Source organism: Mobula hypostoma, chromosome 23 (genome assembly GCF_963921235.1).
Source record: "Mobula hypostoma chromosome 23, sMobHyp1.1, whole genome shotgun sequence".
In the NCBI taxonomy this organism is placed as follows: Eukaryota; Metazoa; Chordata; class Chondrichthyes; order Myliobatiformes; family Myliobatidae; genus Mobula; species Mobula hypostoma.
This window is the reverse complement of record NC_086119.1, coordinates 34640036-34664007: the sequence shown is the minus strand read 5'-3', so window position 1 is coordinate 34664007 and position 23972 is coordinate 34640036. Positions and strand designations below refer to the sequence as shown.

At 41.4% G+C, this 23972-nt stretch overlaps 1 protein-coding gene across 1 annotated transcript in view; it reads right to left on the bottom strand.

Annotated features, from left to right (window-relative positions):
- Nucleotides 1-23972, bottom strand: part of galnt17 (polypeptide N-acetylgalactosaminyltransferase 17) — a 477425-nt gene that overhangs the window by 423871 nt on the left and 29582 nt on the right. Inside the window, exon 2 of the mRNA XM_063031853.1 lies at nt 10107-10290. Within this exon, the coding sequence (XP_062887923.1) occupies nt 10107-10290 (184 nt within the window). The remainder of the gene's footprint in view (nt 1-10106; nt 10291-23972) is intronic.

Sequence of the window (23972 nt, the reverse complement as noted above, 5' to 3'; positions counted from 1 at the left end):
CATGACCCACCACGCACAAAGCCATGTTGACTCTCCCTAATAAGTCTCAGTCTATCCAAATGCTTGTAGATTCTGTCTCTTAGTTTGCCAATAACTTACCTACTATCGACGTTAAACTTACTGGCCTATAATTTCCCGGATTACTTTTCGATCCTATTTAAAAAACGGAACGTGAGTCACTCTCCAATCCTCCGGCACCTCACCTGTAGACAGCGACATTTTAAATATTTCTGCCAGGGCCCCTGCAATTTCAACACTAGTCTCCTTCAAGGTCCGAAGGAACACCCTGTCAGGTCCCGGGGATTTATCCACTTTAATTTTCCTCAAGACAGCAAGAACCTCCTCCTTTTCGATCTGTACAGTTTCCATGATCTCACTACTTGTTTCCTTTAATTCCATAGACTTCATGCCAGTTTCCTTAGTAAACACAGACGCAAAAAACCTATTTAAGATCTCCCCCATTTCCTTTGGTTCCACACATAGCCGACCACTCTGATCTTCAAGAGGACCAATTTTATCCCTTACAATCCTTTTGCTCTTAATATACCTGTAAAAGCTCTTTGGATTATCCTTCACTTTGACTGCCAAGGCAACCTCATATCTTCTTTTAGCCCTCCTGATTTCTTTCTTAAGTATTTTCTTGCACTTCTTATACTCCTCAAGCACCTTATTTACTCCCTGCTTCCTATACATGTCATACAACTCCCTCTTCTTCTTTATCAGAGTTGCAATGATGTTTCAGTGATGTTCCTGGAATCATCGGGTGTTTTGGGTCTTTCAACATCATACAGCCTCCTCCAGGTGACCCAGTCGGGGCTGGGTCAGACCCCAGCTTGTGTCCAGATGGCTAGCTACTTATGACTCCATGGCTCCCCTCTTTTGAGCCACAGCCGTCTTGAGGCCCTCTCTGCCGCATCGGTGGTACTGTGGATGGCTCTCCTCTTCCTCTCTCCCTCGATGCCCAAAATGCTGAAGGCTCTAACTAAGGAACGGGCTACGAATCCCCTACAACCAACCTCCACTAGGAGACACCTCGCTCTCCATCCAGCCTGCTGACAGTTGCTGACCAGTCCTGCGTAATTGGAGAGCTTCCTTTCAAAGGCCTCCTCCAAGCTATCTTCCCATGGGACTGTCAGCTCCAGCAGCACCACTTGCTTAGTAGACTCAGACACTAGGACAATATCTGGTCGCAGGGTGGTGGCTGCGATATGGGTGGCAAACTTCAGCTAAATATAATTCTGTGTGGGACACCCAAAGATATATTGGCTTTGGAGAAGGTGCAGAGGAGGTTCGCCAGGTGCATCAGAATCAGAATCAGGTTTATTATCACCAGTATGTGACGTGAAATTTGTTAACTTAGAAGCAGCAGTTCAATGCAATACATAATATAGAAGAGAAAAAATAAATTAACCTAATATAATAATAATAAATAAGTAAATCAATTACAGTATACATATATTGACTAAAAATCTTGCAAAAAACAGAAATACTGTACGTATATTTTAAAAAGGTGAGGTAGTGTCCAAGGGTTCAATGTCCATTTAGGAATCAGATGGCAGAGGGGAAGAAGCTGTTCCTGAATTGCTGAGTGTGTGCCTTCAGGCTTCTGTACCTCCTACCTGATGATAACAGTGAGAAAAGGTATACCCTGGGTGCTGGAGGTCCTTAGTAATGGACACTGCCTTTCTGAGACATCACATCCTGAAGATGTCCTGGGTACTTTGCAGGCTAGTACCCAAGATGGAGCTGACTGGATTTACAACCGTCTGCAGCTTCTTTTGGTCCTGTGCAGTAGCCCACCACCTCCCGACCCCCCTCCCCACCCCACCCCCACCCAAACCAGACAGTGATGCAGCCTGTCAGAATGCTCTCTATGGTACATTTATAGAAGTTTTTGAGTGTATTTGTTGACATGCCAAATCTCTTCAAACTCCTAATGAAGTATAGCCGCTGTCTTGCCTTCTTTATAACTACATCGATATGTTGGGACCAGGTTAGGTCCTCAGAGATCTTGACACCCAGGAGCTTGAAACTGCTCACTCTCTCCACTTCTGATCTCTCTATGAGGATTGGTATGTGTTCCTTTGTCTTACCCTTCCTGAAGTCCACAGTCAACTCTTTCGTCTTACTGATGTTGAGTGCCGGGTCGTTGCTGCGACACCACTTCACTAGTTGGCAGATCTCAATCCTGTACAACCTCTCATTACCACCTGAGATTCTGCCAACAATGGTTGTATCGTCAGCAAATTTATAGATGGTATTTGAGCTATGCCTAGCCACACAGTCATGTGTGTATAGAGAGTAGAGCAGTGGGCTAAGCACACACCCCTGAGGTGCACCAGTGTTGATCATCAGTGAGGAGGACATGTTATCACCAATCTGCACAGATTGTGGTCTTTCGATTAGGAAGTCGAGGATCCAATTGCAAAGGGAGGTACAGAGGCCCAGGCTCTGCAACTTCTCAATCAGGATTGTGGGAATGATGGTATAAAATGCTGAGCTATAGTTGATGAGCAGCATCCTGATACAGGTGTTTGTGTTGCCCAGGTGGTCTAAAGCTGTGTGGAGAACCATTGAGATTGTGTCTGCCATTGACCTATTGTGGCGATAGGCAAATTGCAATGGGTCCAGGTCCTTGCTGAGACAGGAGTTCAGTCTAGTCATGACCAACCTCTCAAAGCATTTCATCACTGTAGATGCGAGTGCTATCGGGTGATAGTCATTAAGGCAGCTCACATTATTCTTCTTACACACCGGTACAATTGTTGCCTTTTTGAAGCAAGTGGGAACTTCCGCCCGTAGCAGTGAGAGGTTGAAAATGTCCTCGAATACTCCTGCTAGTTGGTTGGCACAGGTTTTCAGAGCCTTACCAGGTGCTCTATCTGGACCTTCCACCTTGCGAGGGTTCGCTCTCTTTAAAGACAGCCTAACGTTGGCCTCTGACACAAAGATCACAGGGTCATCAGGTGCAGCAGGGATCTTCACAACTGTAGTTCTGTTCTCCCTTTCACGGTGGGCATAGAAGGCATTGAATTCATCTGGTAGTGAAGCATCACTGCCATTCATGCTATTGGGTTTCACTTTGTAGAAAGTAATGTTTTGCAAACCCTGCCAGAGTTGCTGTGCATCCGATGTCGCCTCCAACGTCATTTGAAACTGCCTCTTCACCCTTGAAATAGCCCCTCGCAAATCATACCTGGATTTCTGGTACAGGCCTGAGTCGTCAGACTTGAATGCCACAGATCCAGCCTTCAGCAGATGACGTACCTCCTGGTTCATCCACGGCTTCTGGTTTGGGAATGTACGGTAAGTCCTTGTAGGCACACACTCATCCACACAGGTTTTAATGAAGTCGGTAACAACAGTAGTATACTCATCCAAATCCTACAGGTAAAGAATTTAAGGCTATGAGGAGAGATTGTGTCACCTAGGACTAGACTCGGTGGAATTCAGAAGAAAGGGAGGGGATCTTATCGAAACATGTAAAATTATGAAAGGCATAGTTAAGACTGAGGCAAGAAAGTTGTTTCCTCTGGTAGGTGAGACTCAAAATAGGGGACATAGCCTCAAGTTTTGATAGAATTGATTTAGGATGGAGGTGAGGAGAAACTGCTTTTCCCAGAGAGTAGTGAAAGATGAAATACTTAAATGGAACCTGAGGGGGAATTTCTTCCCTCGGAAGGTGGTGCAAATGTGGATCGAGTTGCCAGTAGAAGTAGCGAATGTGGGTTCGACAGCAACATTTGAGAAAAGTTTGGATGAGTACATGGATGGGAGGGAAGTGGAGGGCTATGCTCCAGTGGCTGTAGTCCAGATGGGACTAGGCAAAATAACTGTCCAAAGGGCCATATCTGTGCTGTAATGTCTGTGACACTATATTCTATAAACAAAATAGTTTTACAACACAAATGAAACCGGATTTTGTTGAAAATGCTTGCTGAGTGAGGACCTAGACATTCGAGACTGACCAACATGCTCCAGGTCACCATTGTAGTGAAGAGAGGATAAAACTTGCCTTGAGCAAAAGTAATGCAAGATAATCATGGACATCTGAAGGAAATGAAACCACAGATATGCCTGTGGATTATTTCCACAGAAATCAGCATGGACAGACATTGCAATTAGTAAAGAGCCATTTTGGCAAATTTGTTCTTCATGTCCAAGAGTCCTACGATCAAAAGGTTTGCTTGTAATTGCTGTCCTAATGGTGCATAACGGACCAAATAGTGATTGCAGGGCATTGAATAGAATTATTGATCTGGACTGCTACAAATGTACGTTAGCTGGGGCTTGGAAAAAGTAAGAGATTCTGGTAATAAAAGCTGCGTCACAAACAGATTGAGTTGAAAGCATCGATGGGGAAAATGAGGAGGTGTGTGATTGCCGTGACCCAAGATGCGAGCTGCTTTCTGGCAATGATCCTGTACGTGGACACACTTCACTGCAGAGCAAAAGAACAAGCCAAGATCCAGCAGCCCTCTGTTTCTCGCAGTGGTTCCACCATTTAATTCTACACAGCAGCGGGATGTTGTATTCATGAAGGACTATTTCAAAAGGAAAGGCAATGGATGAATCAAATGAACTTCGTGCATTTTTTAAAATATAAATAATCAACAATAATGAAAACATTGTGCAACAATTTACAATACATCTATGTTATTCGTGTTTTTGCAATATACTTTGAGATACTTTTCCTTCTTACCCTTGATAATCAAGAATTGACTGTGGGATGTTCAGCTTATGCCCTGAGCAGTACAGGTTTCTTGATCTCTAGCACCAGAATCAGCATTTGGACCAGGAGGTCTGTTTGCTCAGTATAACAAAGATCAGCCAACAGCAGGCCCCAAGCGTTAACCAGCTGAATTGTTCAGATCCTGGAAAACCAACCCCCAAAGGTGTAGCTTTAAATTCCATACGCTGAATTCAATAAAGATGGAAATTTGAGACTAGCACCAAAAGAAGAACACTGCCAAATTCTGCAAAAAAAAACTCAAATAATAATCCATCCCTACTTGTTCCAAACTATGAGTGTTTTCAGTGGCTTAGTACCTTCAAAGTTGATGGCTGTAAAAGCAACCACAGTCCTTCTAATCCAGCTGATTTTCTATTGGTTTCATGAAGTAATGGAAATCGTGTTGTTGGCTCTTAAAAGCAACTTAACAGCTTTACACAACAACTATCATTCTTGTCCACAACCAGGAACTGTGATGAGTACAGCAGATATTCAGCAGTTTGGAGGCTAAACCCAGCCTGACAGAAGGTAGTTGTGTGCTAAATCTGAAAAAGTGAGAATTCCTTAGGTTTGGAAAAAAAACAACAAATTATTAATCAAAAACACTTATTACAACCAGGTTATATCAGATAAGTCGTCTGTATCACTGAAGTGGTTGAACTGAAGTGATCTATCTCAGGGCCTATAGATAAGCATTATAACCTTTGTATCATGAAAGAAGATCATGTGTGACTTCATCCAGCACTGAAGGCTTCTGATATCTATCTACTTTAGTAATACTGGCCCCTTGTGTATCCTCTATTTTCATTACTTCACCACTGGCAGCTCTGTCTTCAGAAACCAAATCTTTGCAAGTCCCTTCCTAAGTTTTGCTGCCTCACTTCTCTCTAATGTGTCTCTCTTTCCTAATATCCCTTTATGTGCTTTGTGTGTTCTGTCTCCTGAGAAGCACCTTGTGATGTTATATTACTTTAAAGGACAGAAAATTAAAGACAAATACTGAAATATTTATTAAACAATACAGCTGAAACAAACCCTTCCAGCCCAACAAGCCGCCCTGCCCAGCAATCCACCTACTTCACAGTACCCTGATCACAGGACAATTTACAATGACCAATTAATGGACGAGACAGTACATCTTCGATTGTGGGAGGCAACCAGAGCACCCAGCAGAAACCATTGTGGTTAAGGGGAGAATATACAAACTCCTTACAGACTGCACCATAATTGAACTGCAAACTCCAGTGCCCTGAGCTGTAATAGCATTGCGCTCTCCGCGACGTAACCATGGCACCCCAGATAATGGGAAGAAGCAAATTACAGAAAGATGCAATAGCTCAGCAGAGATAATGGGGAACAATGTAGACTGGGATAATAATTGCAAAGAGTAAGAAAATCATTTAAATGTGCGCGCATCTTCCCATTTCGACACGAGAAAGGAATGCAGGATCTCAATGAAGGGAATGAAGTATACCAAGCAGAGATAAATATCAACATGTTTAGAATAACTATAGAAAATGACAGGAAGCAACAGGAAACAATCATTCAAACTAAAATCAAACTAAATGAAAATGTAAGTATTGACAAACGAGTTGCTGTGGGGAGAGATTGTCAGGGAGTATTCACATAATAATAGAATTTGGAGGGGCAGAGCAAAGTCAAGATGGCACTAAACGGCAACTCCTTTGCTTGCACCATTGGAAGTAGCTCTATTTCTATCTTTGATATCTCTTTTTCCCCTTTTCAAGGTTCTTTTGAAGACCCTGACCTGGGTTTACACTCTGACCGGTTCTTTGCGGGAATGGGACCCACTGTCTGGTCCTCATGACCAGTCGCTTTTTCATAACCCAAGGATGCAGCCTGGAAGACTAGCATGCCTTCAAGGTCCCGGATCTTCAAGGCTCTGGAGATATGCTGATTCCAGGCCGGTGCCCCTGACTGAGGAGTCGCTGGAGAACACAGAACATTGGGAGCAGTGGGTTAGCTGCTGTGGATTGTCTGTCCAGAGATCTGCGCCTTTCTGGGGCCGACTCTCTGGGCACAGAGCTCGGTAAAAACGAAGCAACAGATTTTTAACATTGTAAATCGGCGAGTTGTTTGTTATGTCTCCCCTCTTGCTGTTAAGCAGGGACACCTCTTTTTCCCTTATTCGGGAGAGAGAGAGCCTGTGGTATGTTGAATGCCGGGTGAATGAGTAGTCTTTGGGGTACTGCAACCCTGTGTCTTTGTTGGTGCTTTGCCGCACCGCTTGAGTGCTCGGTGGATGGCGCTGATCCTTTTTGCTGTTGGGGTTGCGGGGGAGCGATGTTGCCTTGCTGCTGCTTGTGCATTGGAGGGGGCAGCTGGGGGTGGGGGCACTTTGGCTTTCTAACGTTTAACTGTCAATCATTCTTTGCGGCACTCCTCTGTTTTCATGGATGTTTGTAAAGAAAAAGAACTTCAGGATATATATATATTTCATGATATTAGATGTACCTATTAAATATCCACAATACCTTTCACACCAGTTCACCCCAAGCCATCCCATGAATTCCATCAATAGTTGTTGTTAAACACTTTGGTTTAAAGAGCTTTATATCCTACAAAGAAACAGCTTCTTCCCTTCTGTCATCAGATTTCTCATTGGACATTGAACCCATGAACACTACCTCACTACTTTTTGATCCTATTTTTGCACTAATTATTTAATTTAACTATTTTATATATATATATATTTGCAGTATATATACTTAATGTAATTCACATTTTTTCTATTACAGTATTTTATATTGTATTGTACTGTTGTCACAAAGACAACAGATTTCACGACATATACCAGTGATATTAAACCTGATTCTGATCTGTACTGACCAGCAATTGGTACATATTCCTTTTTAATTCATGTACTATTCCAGTATTGCGCACAGTTAACATGCAAAACCACATTTTGGCTCTTGTTTTTACATGACCATTAGTTTTACCCCAATGAGTCTGCTCTAGATTATGGATCAATGGCAGGTTATAGCACCTTAGTCAGTACTCCATAAATTGTTTGTGAATGCTGAGGGAATGTTTGCAAGTTACTTAATGAACTGGCATCCTTGTGGAGATCAATCCCGTCTTCGTTCATGTGTTCCACAGGAAGCTCACCAACCATCATCAATAAGCAAAATGATCCTTCACAAAAATCACTGACAATCTGGAAAAATTGCATAAAAATTATAGATGTTACTGTTACTCCATATTTGAATATCTCACATCAGGCTCTCTGCTCTGGTATCAAAATGGTTCTAACACAAGACACTATTGATATCTTATGTGATTGAGACAAAGGTACATCTTTCACCCCTCAATCTATTTGCAGCTTTGGATCCAATTAACCAAGTCACTTTCCCTCAATATCTCTCCAGCTTCTCCAGTAGCTGGGATTATAATAACTTGATTCCATTCTTCCTTGTCTAGCAATAGCCAAAGAATCCTGGAGGGCAAATCTTCCTCATCTCCTCTGTTCCGTCTGGCCTGTGAAAGGATTACTCCTTAGCCCCTCTGATTTCCCATCTACAGGTATATGTTGCTCATTGACATTTGTGTCCGTTTTCACAGATTTGCTGAGGGTAACAATCTCAATCTGGAGCCATAGTCATAGAGACATACAACATGGAAACCGGCCGTTTGTCCCACTGAGTCCTTGGTGACCAACAATCATCCTTGTTCATTAATCCAAAGCGCCTCTTCCTATAGATGCTGCCTGGCCTGCTGCGTTCACCAGCAACTTTGATGTATGTTAATCCAAAGTTAATCCCCGTTTTATATTTTTTTCTCTCCATATTCTACTCAAATCACCCATACCACCATTCACCTCCACTCGAGGGAAATGGCCAATTAACAGTGGCTAATTAACTTACTAACCTGATGTTTTTGGATGCAGAAGGATACTCACAGGCAAACATGCAAACTCCACGCTGACAGCACTGGAGGTCAGGATAGAACCTGGGTCTCTGGTGGAGGGAGATAGGAGCTCCACTAGCATGCCACCGCACTGCCCTATAAACTTCTTTTGACTCCTTGCCACCTTGAAACTGTCAGCCTTTTCATCAAGAGTTCAGCACTGGATAAGCAAGATAAACTTTCCAGCTTACCATCGGTAAAGGTGAAGGCCTTGCATTCTCCAAATATTTCTACTGGCTAATGACTCCACTTCTGTTCCTGGGAACTTCCTAGCACTGTTTATCCCATCCCAAAATTACCTGAATACTTTTTTTTTGTCAGTATTCTTTTATTCCAGACTGAAGCATGACTAGAACCATTTCCAGGTCATTTCAATTCATTCACGAGATTTGATCAAGCATTTCTTGTCATAAGTTGCACTTGCAATTCCAAAGTAACAAAGTCCCTCAGAGCCATGTGACATGACACCCATCCTGTGAAACACCCCTTTTAAAACATCGAGCTTAACCCATTTGCCCTGGGGGAGTACCCATACTGGGCATTCTCAGGGCACTATGAATTTGCTCACAGCAAGGTGAAATATCATTCTGACTTCTTTCTGCAAAAAGCTTGCATCGCTGTTAAAAATGAATTTGAAACTTGTTCACAACTGGAAGCTAAGTGCAGTGCACTAAAATTAAAATGGTTGCTAGTGACCCCTCATCCATGACATTTTAATATCTCCTAATGGATACAGAAGAATTTCTACGCAGATATTCCTCAAGTCCAACACCAAGATGCATTATAAGTAATACAGTATTATAAAAAAATATTCACTCATAAGTAATACATGCAATACTTAGAACTGAGGTAACAACATACCACCACATCATTTTCAACCTATACGAGGGAAACGTGTGTAAGTACCAAGTAAAAGAGGCTCACATTTATTTTCAATTAAGACTCTTATAGCCCATAAGGAGTGAAGATATTCATTTAATTTTAATTTTGAGCATTCTCATGAGAAGATTTCCATCAATTCCGATTTAACTTGAACTGAACGTGAGTTGATAACATGAAATTCTTCCACAGGAGTTGAACAAAATTTAATTTGACACTCATATTTGGAAAGGCCACTAGAATGTAAAACATCAGAATACAAGCAGAACTCCAAATAGAATATATTTATAAATCAACAAGGGGATTATCCCTTCACATCAACAAAGGGAATCCACGCCTACAAAGTAACCACATCAAAATAAAATCTACAGAATGTGCACCATGCCTTCACTGAATATTTCCCAGGAAGACACATCAAAGATTAAATTGTGAATATCCATTAATAAATTTATGAATTTTATTAATAACTAAAAAAACATGCTAAATATTGTTAACAACTCAAGCCAAAAGGAGTTAATGACAAAATTATTATTAGCATTTTGCACATGATTGAAGCAGAGTCACTTACCTACTAGGTCGATAGTCTGGAATGGATCGATCCAGGGAAATCTTGTTACTCAGGTAAGTATTGTATCCATATTTTTCATATGCCCCTGCGGCTTCTCTTTCCTCTTCACTTGTAAGTGTAGCAGGCAACCCTCCCTGACCTCGGCCGCCAAATCCTTCAATGAGCCCAAGGGACTTCGATAATCCTGAAGTGGGATCAATGAAGCATGAGACCATTTTGAAAATAGTGCATTAAGTACAGCTAATTTATTCATTCCTTCTTGCATGTTTCAGGCTTTCTAATATCGCTTTAGAAAAAAAAATGAAACAAGCATAAAAAATACATACATGATGGATGAAAGCTCACTACAAGTTGAACCCATCCCAATTTCGTGGCTAGAGCAACTATATTCCTGGCATTAGTATGTTTGATAAAATAAAAGCATCTTTATTGACACTGAATCCAGATTTCACCTGCGCTACTCATTTGATTTTAATTTTGAGCATTCTCACGAGAAGATTTCTGTCAATTCCGATTTAATTTGACCTGTACGTGAGTTGATAACATGGAATTCTTCCACCTGGAGTTGAACAAAATTTACTTTGACAACCATATTTAGATTGTCCAGGAGAGAGAATCAAAACCTTCTGTCCCATTTTAAAATTACAAAGTGGATTCATGGCTGAGGGAACCATAACTCTCATGAAGACCTCACTTCATGTTTATCAGAAGTCTTGTCCAGAAATATGTTAGGTTATTGATAGTACCACTGGAGGAATCCACCAGAAACAACTTTAAATCCATTTCTGTACAATGTGGAGCATGAATGTTGTCCTAGCTTTAAACACTACCCAGGTTGCTGGTTGCTCTCCCATTTCCTCCTTGAGCTTGCCCTTCTGAGAGTTGCTGCTAGAGGGAAAACAGTTGGGCCGAATGGTCCTACTCCTCCAAGAGGACCACAAGCGTGTCATAGGGTTTGGAGGCTTGCGTGCCTCAATGACCCAGAGAGGCTATATTGGCTGGTGTCAGGGCCTTGTACTTTGCCTCTTGGTAGGGTCACCCATGCCAAATAGGTCAAAGGGTAGAGGTCAGACTAAGAGTGGTCCACCAGTCCTCCAGGTTCGAGTATTAATTTCAAGGCTATCAACCCTGAATGGTCAAAAAAAATTGTAATGGAAACAGCTGCCCTAAATGCCAGCGGCGTAACAGGGAAGAGAAGAAAATGGACCCACTGGAAAGCATCCATACCTCCATGGGAAGAAGCCGGTCATGTGAAAGGCTTAATTTTTCTGAACGTGCTTCCATAATAACATAATTCTATGCCAGAAACATGCTGAAACTAATTTCTAACAGCAGGACTCTAATCATAATACTTTTGAGCTATAGTTGTTAAAAGCAGGTTAGTCACTTCCCTTGTGAATTATTCTGTTATAATTCAGTTCCTGGTGCATGAGTGTCTTCCCCATGCAACGGCAAATCTGACAAGCATTCATTTGCTTCTTGTAAATCTGAATTCTCTTTCATTTCTACTACACTGGGAGGTTTCTCTTTAAAGCAGGAATTCAGTCCCCACAGGGACTGACCAGAAGTACCCTGTCATCAATTATCTAATATGACCTAAAATACTTTAAAATGCATTATTACCTTGCTTATTAAACTTGAAATTAATAGACTATGTCATTATCACTGCACCCAGATCTCTTTTTGTTAACTGTTTCAACTATGTGCAGCTTGTAAAATATGATTTTACAGCCCTAAATTGTCAAGGTCAGGTTTTGTAACAAATGATTTAGTGATATTGGGCCCTGGAACTGGTTGTGTGCAATGATTATTGTTGTGATTTTTACATAGTGTTCAGTAATTTGCTGCTCTCCCACACCCTACTGCTACAACATCTTTCATTTTCCTATCTTACACTGATAGTATCACAGAACTGGAAAATGGCACAAAGCATGAGTAATGCAGTCAGTCCCATTCTTACAGCCTTTCCCTGTCACCTTCCAATTTTTCTGTCAAGTATTGCTTGCTAAAATTGATTGCCTTCACCACACTGTCAAGTCATGCATCTCAGATACTAAATATTCATTGTGTTTCAAACAGCTTCCTTTTTTCACAATTCTGTGTCCTTTAGTTTTGACTTCTCTTTCTGTGGGCTGTTCCTATCTATCCTACTCATTGGTATGACCACTTTCCTCGAATGGCATATCTTTCTCGGTTCACACAGGAAAGGCAGTAGGTCATATGGAAATGGTCAAGATATGTGCTGCATTGCTGAAGACTGACATCCCCATTCGCTAATTTCAACTCGAGATATTTGTGTTTGCTCCAATGAAAACTCCAAGAAAGGGTAAATGCAAAAGCAGATTTTTTCCACTGAGGGTGGATGGGACTAACACTAGAAAGTTGACAGGTTAAGGGGGAACATGAGGGGAAACATCTTCACTGAGAGGGTCGTGAGAGTGTGGAACGAGCTGCCAGCGCAAGTGGTGCATGCAAGCTTGATTTCAATGTTTAAGAGAAGTTTGGATAGGTACATGGATGGCAGGGGTATGGAGGGCTATGGTCCCTGTGCAGGTCAGTGGGAGTTGGCAGCTTAAATGGTTTGGCACAGACTAGATGGGCTGAAGGGCCTGGTTCTGCACTGGACTGTTCTATGACTCTACGACTCTAACCATGAATGTGACTAAGGACTGGCATTTGTTGCAAAGCCACTTCATCTGAAACCCAAGTGTGACAGATATTTTGCCACTTCTGAAGGTTCCCACTGTAATATAAAGGCATAAGTCTTAAAATATGACCAAAGCTCGCAAAAATGTTATATAGTTATGAACTCATGCATCCAAGAACAAAGCATTCAGATGACATTTCCAAGAAAACGGATCATGTGATGCTTTTTTTCATGATTCTGATTTAAATTTACCACAGAGTAAATTGCATCATTGATCGCTTATTGCTGAGGTACCACTTGTTTCATGAGGCCAGTCATTTCCAATTCTGATACACATCAACGCATCTGCCATTTTGCCAGTGTAAGCTAATGGGTTCAACTCTCATTTCAGCTCAAAGCAACCTAAGTGGGGGCTCTTGGATCCAAAAGCAGGACTGAACTGTCACAGAAAAGAAAGGAACACAGCAGCCAGTGAAGCTGTTTATACATATTCCGTGGTGCATACGCTGCTCTGAAACTTGTAAGTGTAAGTCGGAGAATGAAACTACGAAAATAGTGTTTGGCTCAGTGATTATTCCACAGGCTCTGGGCACGGTGTGGCAAGTGACCTCAAGAAAGAAGCTGGCTCTAGGACAGAAGGCACAAAAATGCACAGACCTTTGCCTCCCTCGCATCCCCCCACCCCCCACCCCCCAGGCAGCCTTGTGCACCTAGTCTCTGGCTGACGATAAAGGGCTGACAAACAATCCGCTGGAGGAATTTAACAGGTCAGGCAGCATCTGCAGGGGAAAGAAATGTAAAGAGACAGTACACTGTTAAGGGCAAGATCCTTAACAGCATTGATGAGGAGGGGGATCTTGAGGCCCAAGTTTATAGCTCCCTAAAAGTCACGACACAGGTTGAAAGGGCGGTTAAGAAGGCACTTCTTGCCTTTATTAGTCGAGGCATTGAGTTCAAAAGGCAGGAGGTTATGTTGCAGCTTTATAAAACTCTACTTAGGAAGAATCTGGAGTATTGTATACAGTTCTGGTCACCCCACTATAGGAAGGATGTTGAGGCTTTGGAGAGGATGCAGAAGACGTTTACCAGGATGCTGCCTGGATTACAGGGCATGTGCTATAACGAGAGGCTGGACAAACTTGGGTTGTTTTCTCTGAAGTGGCGAAGGCCGAGGGGAGATCTGATAGAGGTGTAAGATTATGAGAGACAGAGACAGAGTGAACAGACAGAATCTTTTTCCGAGAGTGGAAATGCCAAATATCAGATGGCATGCACTTAAAGCGAGACTGGGTAATTTAAAAGGTGATGTGAAGGACAAGTTTTTTTTACACAGACTCATGGGTGCCTGGAATAAACTATCTGGGATGGTGGTAGAGACAGAAACATTAAAGGCTTTTAAGTGATGTTTAGCTAGGGACATGAATGTGAGGAAAATGGAAGGAAATGGGCAGCACGGTAGCATAGTGGTTAGCACGATGTTTTACAGTAACAGTGATCCAGGTTCAATTCCCACCACTGTCCGTAAGGAGTCCGTATGTCCTCCCCATGACTGTGTGGATTTCCTCCAGGCACTCTGATTTCCTCCCACAGTCCAGAGATGTGCCGATTGGTAGGTTAATTGGTCATTTTAAGTTGTCCCATGATTAGACTCGGGTTAAATCAGGGGACTGTTGGGCAATATGGCTTGAAAGGTCAGAAGGGCCTATTCTGCAATGTATCTCAATAAATAGATAGATGAATGAATGAATGAATAAATAAGATTAGTTTTGACAGCCATTTGATTACTAATTATATTGCAAAACATTGTGGGGCAAAGGGCCTGTTCCTGTACTGTACTGTTCTATGTTCTATGTTCTAAATTTAACCTCTGTTTGTGACAAATACAAGAGCAAATGGAAAGACAATTTCTTCAATAACTGCAACATTTCTTCTGGTGAAACCATCTGCACTTTAGCAAAAATTGACTTTCCATTCACTCCGTCATTTCAATCTCAGTCATGCGATCGCTGCTCAATTGCACACATGCCAAGGATCAGGAAGCCCAAACAGCTTAAGTTATAAGTATTAAAAGCTTGCAGTTCATTCTTAAAAATTCTGATCAACAGAGCAAAATAAATATCCTGAAGAAAACCTGGAATGTGAATTACCTCATTTAATGTCACTATTTTTCAGATAATGTTGTCAATTTAATCCACTTGCATCAATTGTGTCAGGCACTTATTTCCAGCCTACACTAGTTTACTTTTAGCTATGGATAATGACAATGGACGTCCAAGAAAAGTGATATAATTCTGAACTTTTGAGCAACGTAAGGACAGCATGGGTGGAGATGGGTGATCTGTATTTCGCCAGGAAAAATGCCCAGAAGACATTCACAAAGCAAAAGTTATAATCTTCTAACTTTATTTCTCAATGCAGCTTAACCACTCTTTTGACTTGGTCAGAGACTGTGCACGATACTTAACATTCTAAATTATCTATTGATATGTCATCAATGAGGTTTATAAAATGATTGTCTTCCCTTGTTAAATTCTGAAGTGTTAAATTCTGAAGAGAAAGGAATAGATTTGATTCATTAACAAGTGTTCATTAACTTTAGCTAGTGGAACAATCACTCAACCCTCATTGAAACATCAGATTGGTCTTTTTAATGAAAATAAAATGAAGCAGATTCTCTTCATCTCATTAACAGCAACTAAGAGGACAGAAAACCTGCTTTGGTTTCTTTGAAGATGGAGAGTGCTATTATTTCTCCAGGTCATTTCCTTGGATCACTGAGAGTTCATGAAATGACCTGTTATTGATAGAGGACTGATGAAGGATCTAGTCCTGCAACATTCACAGTTCATTTCCCTTCACAGATACTGCCTGACCCAGAGAATTCCTCCATCTCCTTTGTGTGCTGCTCCAGACTGCTAACATCTGCAGTTTCATGTTTATAATATAGAATGTTTTCCGTTTCTCCCACATCCAGTACTGCAGCACCAAAATATTCATGAAGATCTATACAGCCAACCAGTGGTCCTTGATGCAAAACTTAAAATATAGAAGACGCTAAAAGCTGTATTTGGTAATTCTGTGCACATCCAATGCTCAATGTTTATTTGGATCACAATCCAAATGACATTACAGAGTTCCTTCAAACGTAAAGGAGAAAAACACACATAACCTAAGATATCCACTGCTATCAGAGAAAGATTTTGCCATTCTCAACTGACAATGTGTAATGCTTGATTCTCCCAGGTGACTGTCAGCAAAAGTCTTGGTAACATTTCATAACAAGTGTTTTTTTATCATTCAACCACCCCCACTCGTGATAAATATAGCTGAGAAGTGTCATCAAAACTTTCCATGCCAGTCGCTTGCGAGGAAGGATATAATCAAAGAATATTTACAGAGTGATCTTGCGGACTACTTCGTCCTCTTTAAATTCATCAATACCCATTCACCCCTAACCCCATGAGACTAAGATTCAGTGATATAGTTATCCCTCAACCACCTAGACCCAGATTTCAACCCAGATCCTCTCCCATTCCAGACACTCATACCCCACCTCAACAAATTCAATCCAAGCCACAAACACTATTTCGTCACGGTGCTTCACTCAGTCAGAGGCTTCTTGCCACCCAGTGAGCTGGATGCACTGAATGATCTCTGCCAACCTGGGACAGCTGCAAAGGGGAGTCTGACTGTTGTCCCGCAGACTGGAAATTAAACTCTCAGCAAGCAGGAGGTCTGACAGTCAGAGACACTGTAGCTACCAATCCAGCCGCCTTCCAACCAGAAATTAATGTAAATAGTTATTTCATTGGTTGCATGATCAGGCCCAATAACACACCAGCTGTGCTAGTTGTAAAAAAAAAACTGCCAACACCTTTTATTGACTTCAATGGAATGAAATTTGGAGGGAGAGTAGAACTAGCTTGTTAAGAGTGGTTTTTGGGTTTAGGACATGTTCATTTAGCAACTGACTTTGGCTACCAGCTTTCACATCTGAAAGTGTGTTGTGGATTTAATTTGGAGTGCAGATCTGAACAATGGGGTCCTAAAAGCCCAGTTCAGATAATGCTGATTCAAATTCACTTGGATGTCTGTGGTTTGGATGCAAATCGGGAGGTGTGAAGGTTGTACATGGTTTCAAAGAAAGCATTGTCCATACTTTGTAAATAATGAGCTGTCTTTTGATGTTTGGCACATAAAATACTGAGTCCCATGTTGGGCCGGTGAGGCCTTTCAACCGAAAGCATCTCCATACGAAGCCTGCTGTACGTTGTTTTGTCAAGTAAAGAAGCCGCTTTTAATCCACCAGTAATTTTCTCTGGTGACTTCATTCACGCAACAACATAGCTGAATTTACTATTTAATGCAATATAAAGGCATAAGATGTGGGAGCAGGAGGCAGCCATGTGGATCCTGGGGCTGCCCTGTTATTGAATAAGATTGTTTCTGATCATTTACTTCAATCCTTTGCTGTACTGTCTCGATATCCCTTGGTTACCCAAACATCCGAAAATATATCAATTTCTTTCTTGAATGTGCCCACTGATTGAAAGTTCACAGTGTTTTGGGCAGATAAATTTTAACATAAACTGTCCTTCAGATGAAGAAATTTCTTCTCACTTGTTCTGAACAGCAAACTCCTCATTTTGTGTTTGTGGCCAAGACACCAAGATGAAATAGCTGCATCTACCTTGACAGGCCCCACGAGAATTGTTGCATACTTCAGTGAGATCTCTGTTTATTCTTCCAAAGGCTAGAGACTATAAACCAGTCTACTCAACCTCTCCTATCAAATTACTTGCTAAGGCTGTGAGGGGGTTGTGAGGGTTAAGTGTTTTACTCAGAGAGTGATGTATGCTTGGAATGCGCTGTCTGGTATGGTGGTAGAGGCAAATTACATTAGAGGCTTTTAAGAGACGTTTGGATAGGCACATGGATATAGAGAAGATGGAAGGCTATGGACTAGGTGTAGGTGGGAGGGATTAGTGTTTGGGTATTTTTGACTTGCTTCTCAGCTGGTTTGGCACAACACTCTGGGCCAAATAACTTGTTCTGTGCTGTATTCCTCCATGTTCTAAAAATTTTCATTGATTGGTATACAAGGACACCTCAAGGTGTCTCAAGGAACCTCAAGGAACATTTTTCAATCTCTCACTATTTTATTTCCCCCAAATTATTTCCCTTTTCTTTTTGATGTGATATTCCATCTTTCTTGTCAGCCATGTACTTAGCCTGTTGATGTCCGCCTGAACCTTCACTGCATCCTTCTCAAAGCCAAGTCTACCACTTACCTTTACATGATTGCCAACCAAAGATGAATTTCTAACAAAAATGTTTTTTTTTGCCAAATTGATGGATAATCTATTGAAAATAACATTGTTACTGAAAATGAAAGCTTCTTTCTCACAAACTTAGCTCTTTTCTTTAAGTCCAAAATGACCTAATTTTAAAGGGAAGAAAGTAAAATAAAGATGATTGATTTCACAGTGGCAGAGCAGTGGGAATTCTTCAGTTTTATCATATTCCAGCACCTCTGCTGTTCCACAACACTGTAGCATGCTCTATCATTGGAAGCTTTGAAGATGTGCAGTTGTTTCTCATTTGCAATGGCTCATTTCACTTATGTTCTTAAAATAATTCCAAAAGTAAATTAACTGCAATAAAAATCATACCAGTCTCTTGCAACTCATCATATAATTCACTGTCTTGGTAACACACCACAGCAGGTCTGCTATAATGCCCAATATCTTGGTGAGAAGAGGGAAGTAGTTCTTCATTGCTTGTTGCTTTAACAGAAATACAAACCTTGAAATTATGTTCAACATGTTAAAAAGTGCAAAGGAGTGAAATGTTTGGTTACAATTAAGTTATTTTCCAGGCCAATCATTTTCAATCCAACCAAAATCAAACTTTGACCTGGTCTCAATGTAGCTGAAGTGTGGCCTCACAATTCTGATTGTTAATGATTGAACAATGCAGAAAGTATCTACGGTGGTCCATCTTAGAAGGCAGCTGCGTTTTATTTTTGATGTCTCTTCTGAAGCACATCTAAGTGAAACGCTGTCGCAGGAAAGCAGCATCCATTATCAGGGATGCCCACCACCCAAGACATGCTCTGTTCTCACTGATGCCATCAGGAATAAGGTACAGGAGCCTCTGGACTCTCACCAATAGGTTCAGGAACAGTTAATATCCCTCAACCAGCAGGGTCTTGAACCAGAGGGGATAACTTCACTCACCCCACCATTGAAATGTTCCCACAAACAATGGACTCACTTTCAGGACTCTTCATCTCATGTTCTCATTATTTTTTGCTTATTTTTTTTTATTATTTCATTCTGTTTGTACTTGCACAGTCTGCTGTCTTCTGCATTCTGGTTGAACGCCCAGGTTGGGTGGTCTTTCATTGATTCTGCAGATTCTGTTATTTTTTCTGTAGAATTATTGAGTATGCTTACAATAAAATGAATCTCAGGGTTGTATATGATGACATATATGTACTTTGATTTAAAAAAATTTACTGCGACATAGTGCCATTTCACATAATTTGCTCAAATATCTGAAGTAAGATTTCAACCCCAACTTCTGACTCAGGGAAGGGCGCAGCCTTTAAGCAAAAGATAACATTAAAGGAAGATAAAACTTAAATTCAAGACATAGTCGATTTGTTTTGTTTGATCCCTGTAGGTGTATTGGGAGTTTAGAAATTGAATCTGTAGTTTGAGCTATAAAATAGGCAACAAATGTTTTTCCAGGGACTCTTTAAAGCTCTGGCAATGATGCTTGTTCAAGATGTAGTTTAATTTGAAAAAATATTAAAACAAATTCGGGAAGTTTCTGGGAAATAAATACACAATCGACATTTATTCCAATGCAGGTAATACTGAGGTTGCACAATATGGTGGACCAAGCTTCCTCAGGTCAGTTTTTGTTTGGAAAAGCTGAAACACATGAAAATTGGGTCATCTAACAATGATGCTGGCTTTCTGCTCAATACAGCTGCGATGTGCACGGGGCCATGAGCACCCTCCAGAATGGATTGGTCACACAGTGGTACATGGTGGAGCCACTGACTCAGAGCTCAGAGACATAAGCCCAGTCCTGCACTTGGGTGTTGTCTTTGTGGAGTTTATAAGTTCTTCTGGTGACTGCATGGGTTTCCTCCTAATTTCAAAGATATTCAAAGATTCAAAGTACATTACACTTATTATTAAAGTGTGCGTGCAGTTTACAACTCTGAGGTTTGTCTTCCCACAGGCAGCCATAAAACAAAGAAACACCATGGAACCCGTTCAAAGCAAACATTAAACATCTAACGCGCAAAAAAAATTGCACAAACGGCAAAAAACAATCAAAAGACACAGAAGATTAAACATCAAACCGCAGAGTCCTTGAAACAGTCTAGGACTGTTCAGTGCAGCTCAGTTCAGTTCAATTCAGTGCTGTGCCCTTTCGTTGACCGTAGGCTGCAGAGACAGTCCGCGTCGAAGTGGCCCGATCAAAATTGTGCAAAATAGCAACTAAAAAGTGTAACCAAAAAACAGAAACGCATGTAACATGAACCACAGAGTCTTTTAAAAATGAGTCCAATCCACAAACTGTGCTGATCAAACCTTGCCCATGACCCAAGACTCCTGCACCTTCTTCTGGCAGCAGCAAGCAAGAGGGAGGGGGAAGGAGACTGGTCAAACACAGGCCGATGGCACTGAACACCCACTCGCCATCCACTCTTGTCCTCATTATGCAGGATTACTGGCTAATCAGCCACTGTAAATTGCCCCTAGTATATGCGTAAGCACTGCAGTCTGGGAGTCAATACAAGATTCAAGAACATTTATTTATTGTCAAAGAATGTCTAAATTATAACACAAAATACTCTGCAGATGCTGGGGTCAAAGCAACACTCACAACTGGCTGGAGGAACTCAGCAGGCCGGGCAGCATCCGTGGAAACGATGAGTCAACGTTTCGGGCCGGAACCCTTCGTCAGGACTGTAGAGGGAAGGGGCAGAGGCCCTATAAAGAAGGTAGAGGGAGTGTGGAAAGGAGAAGGCTAATTTTCCCATTCCCATTCAGATATGTCCATACATGGCCTCCTCTACTGTCATGATGAGGCTAAACTCAGGTTGGAGGAGCAACACCTCATATACCGTCTAGGTAGTCTCCAGCCCCTTGGTATGAACATTACCAACATCTGGTAATTCCCTCCCCCTCCCTTCCTCTATCCCTATGTCACTCTGCCCCCTCCCCCAGCTGCCTATCACCTCCCTCATGGTTCCACCTCCTTCTAATACCCATTGTGTTTTCCCCTATTCCTTCTTCACCTTTCCTGCCTATCACCTCCCTGCTTCCCCTCCCCCACCCCTTTATCTCTCCCCTTACTGGTTTTTCACCTGGAACCTACCAGCCTTCTCCTTCCCACCCTTCCCCCACCTTCTTTATAGGGCCTCTGCCCCTTCCCTCTTCAGTCCTGACATAGGGTTCCGGCCCGAAACGTCGACTCATCATTTCCACGGATGCTGCCCGACCTGCTGAGTTCCTCCAGCGTGTTGTGAGTGTTGCAATGTCTAAATTATACTCCTTGAGATTTGTTTGTTTGCAGGCAGCCACCAATCAAGAAACCCAAAGAACCCATTTAAAAAAAGACTATAAAAGAGGGAAAAAACACACGCATCATGAAAACAATAGAAGCAACGACATTTTTCCGTACCAGATTGTGTTCTTAGATCTGCCTGGAGCAGCCAGAGATGGCCAAGGCCTACTCATATTAGCCATCTCAGTTCAACATATTAGCAGGGCAAAAACGCTGCGAAACTCACAGAGACGACAGTCGTCGGAGAGAGTAACGAACATGGCAGGAGAGTGGGCAAAGTCAGCCCGACCCTCGAGCTTATCGGTCTATCTGGGCCGGCATTGAAATTGTCCAAGCACCGGATTACGCCTCGCTCTAGGACCCGGGCCCCAGCACAGCGCCACACTTGAAGCCGTTCTTGATCTCACCGAATCAGCTCTGTGCTTCAAGCAATCCAACCTCACACCTGAGCTAGGTGGACGGACACCACATGTACATCATCCCCCAACCTTACGCTGAACACCCACTCTAACTGAAGGATTGATGTACATGTGGTGTCCGTCCACCTGAGATTAGTGTAGGATTAGTGTAAATCGGTGGTTGATGGTTAGTGCAGATTAGGAAAGCAATGAGCTATTCTCATGCTGTGTATCTGCAAGACACTATGGCTAAAATTTACCTCCTTACCATAATCAAGCACCCAATCTTCTGAAGTAGTGCAGCTGCAAGCATCTGGGGCTTTAAGATATCCCATTCCTCTCAAAAATATAATTTCAATTCAATATGCTATGTTTAATTGAATGTGCATTTAGTTGACAAATAGTTTCTTACTAAAAATGAATCTTGGTTTGTTCATAGTTGACAGAAAAGAACATAAAACAGGAGAACACAGGAACAGGCCCTTCGGCCTATGATTATGTGTCAAACTAATTAAGCTAATGGCACCTACTTAAACTAATCCCTTCTGCCTGCACATGGTCCGTATCTCTCCATTTCATCCATATTCATGTGCCCATCTAAGAGCCTCTTAAACACCTCTATGTAGATTTAGTTGCATAAAGCTTCAGTTAATCATTGTGAAATGATAATTTTTAGTCGTAGTGAATCATTTATTTGCTGGAGAGAGGTGTAATTGGCCGGATTTTCACACACAATATAGAAATAAGCACTGAAGCTTTGTAGAAATAAAATCATGCAGAGATATAATTTTGTTAATTGAAGTATCCAGCAGTCTATTTTACCCAAAAGTTATTGTATATTTACGTGTCATTAATAGTAACAAAAGACTATCAATAATCCAAAACATATAATTAATACTATATTCATGGGCTATTACAGATTATCAATGTTAGTCATATCTGGTATATATTGTCATAATATTCACTACTTCTTCCAATTCAGAATCAGAATCAGGTTTAGTATCATTGGCATGTGTCATGAAATTTGTTAACTTAGTGGCAGCAGTGAAATGCAATACATGATAATATAGAAAAAAAGAATTACAGTAAATATATATATAATAGCTAAATTAAAAATAGTAGTACAGAAGGAGAAATAATTTTTGAAAAGTGAGGTAGTGTTCATGTGTTCAATGTCCATTTAGGAATCGGATGGCAGAGGGGAAGAAGCTGCTCCTGAATAGCTGAGTGTGTGTCTTCAGGCTTCTGCATCTCCTTCCTGATGGTAACAATGAGAAGAGGGCATGTCCTGGGTATTGGGGCCCTTAATAATGGATGCCAGCTTTCTGAGGCATCACTCCTTGAAGATGTGTTGGATACTACAGAGGTTAGTACCCGTGATAGAACTGACTAATTTTACAACTTTCCGTAGCTTCTTTCGATCCTGTGCGGTAGCCCCCACCCCCATACCAGATGGTGATGTATCCTGTCAGAATGCTCTCCACAGTACATCTGTAGAAGTTTTCAAGTGTTTTAGGTGACACACCAAATCTCCTCAAACTCCTGACGAAATATAGCCGCTGACATGCCTTCTCTATAACTGCATTAAAACTTCAAACAAGCATCAATAGGTAAGGCATGTTGGGCATGGAAACAGTAGTAAATTATATTGCTGTGATTGTTTTTGGGGAATCCAGAGGAAGGACAAAAGAAAAAGAATGGTTGCACGATTAGAAATAGGTATACATCGAGTGGGCCAAATGACCTGTCTCTTTATCTGGTTTGTTCCACAGTGATTTCTTTAATCTGCCTGATACTGAGTGGACTGGTCCATTGTGACAACAGGGAGAAATAATATTATATGCACTACCAATTTCGTTATTTAACTTTGCTTTCAAGGTATTTCAAATTTAGATTTGCAGAATAAGAACTTCGTGTTCTTCAATCTTCACTGTCAGAACAGTTTATTTTAATTTAGGTCTGAAGAACAATAGATTTACAAACAGCAAAATGCTGAAAGGATTTAGAAAAATAGTCAGACACTGGACCTGTCACAACAGTGTACTCTATAAAGATGAGTTTCATTTTAATGGAAGCTAAAAGCAAAGTGGTAGTCATGTGTACAAACTTTAAAATGCAGTTGTTAGATCACATTAAGGGTCTTGTGATATGTTTAAACAGAGCTTCAATTGTATTTGGATAATATAAAACTGCAAATCGTTACAGGAAAAAATACAGCATCTGTCTGTT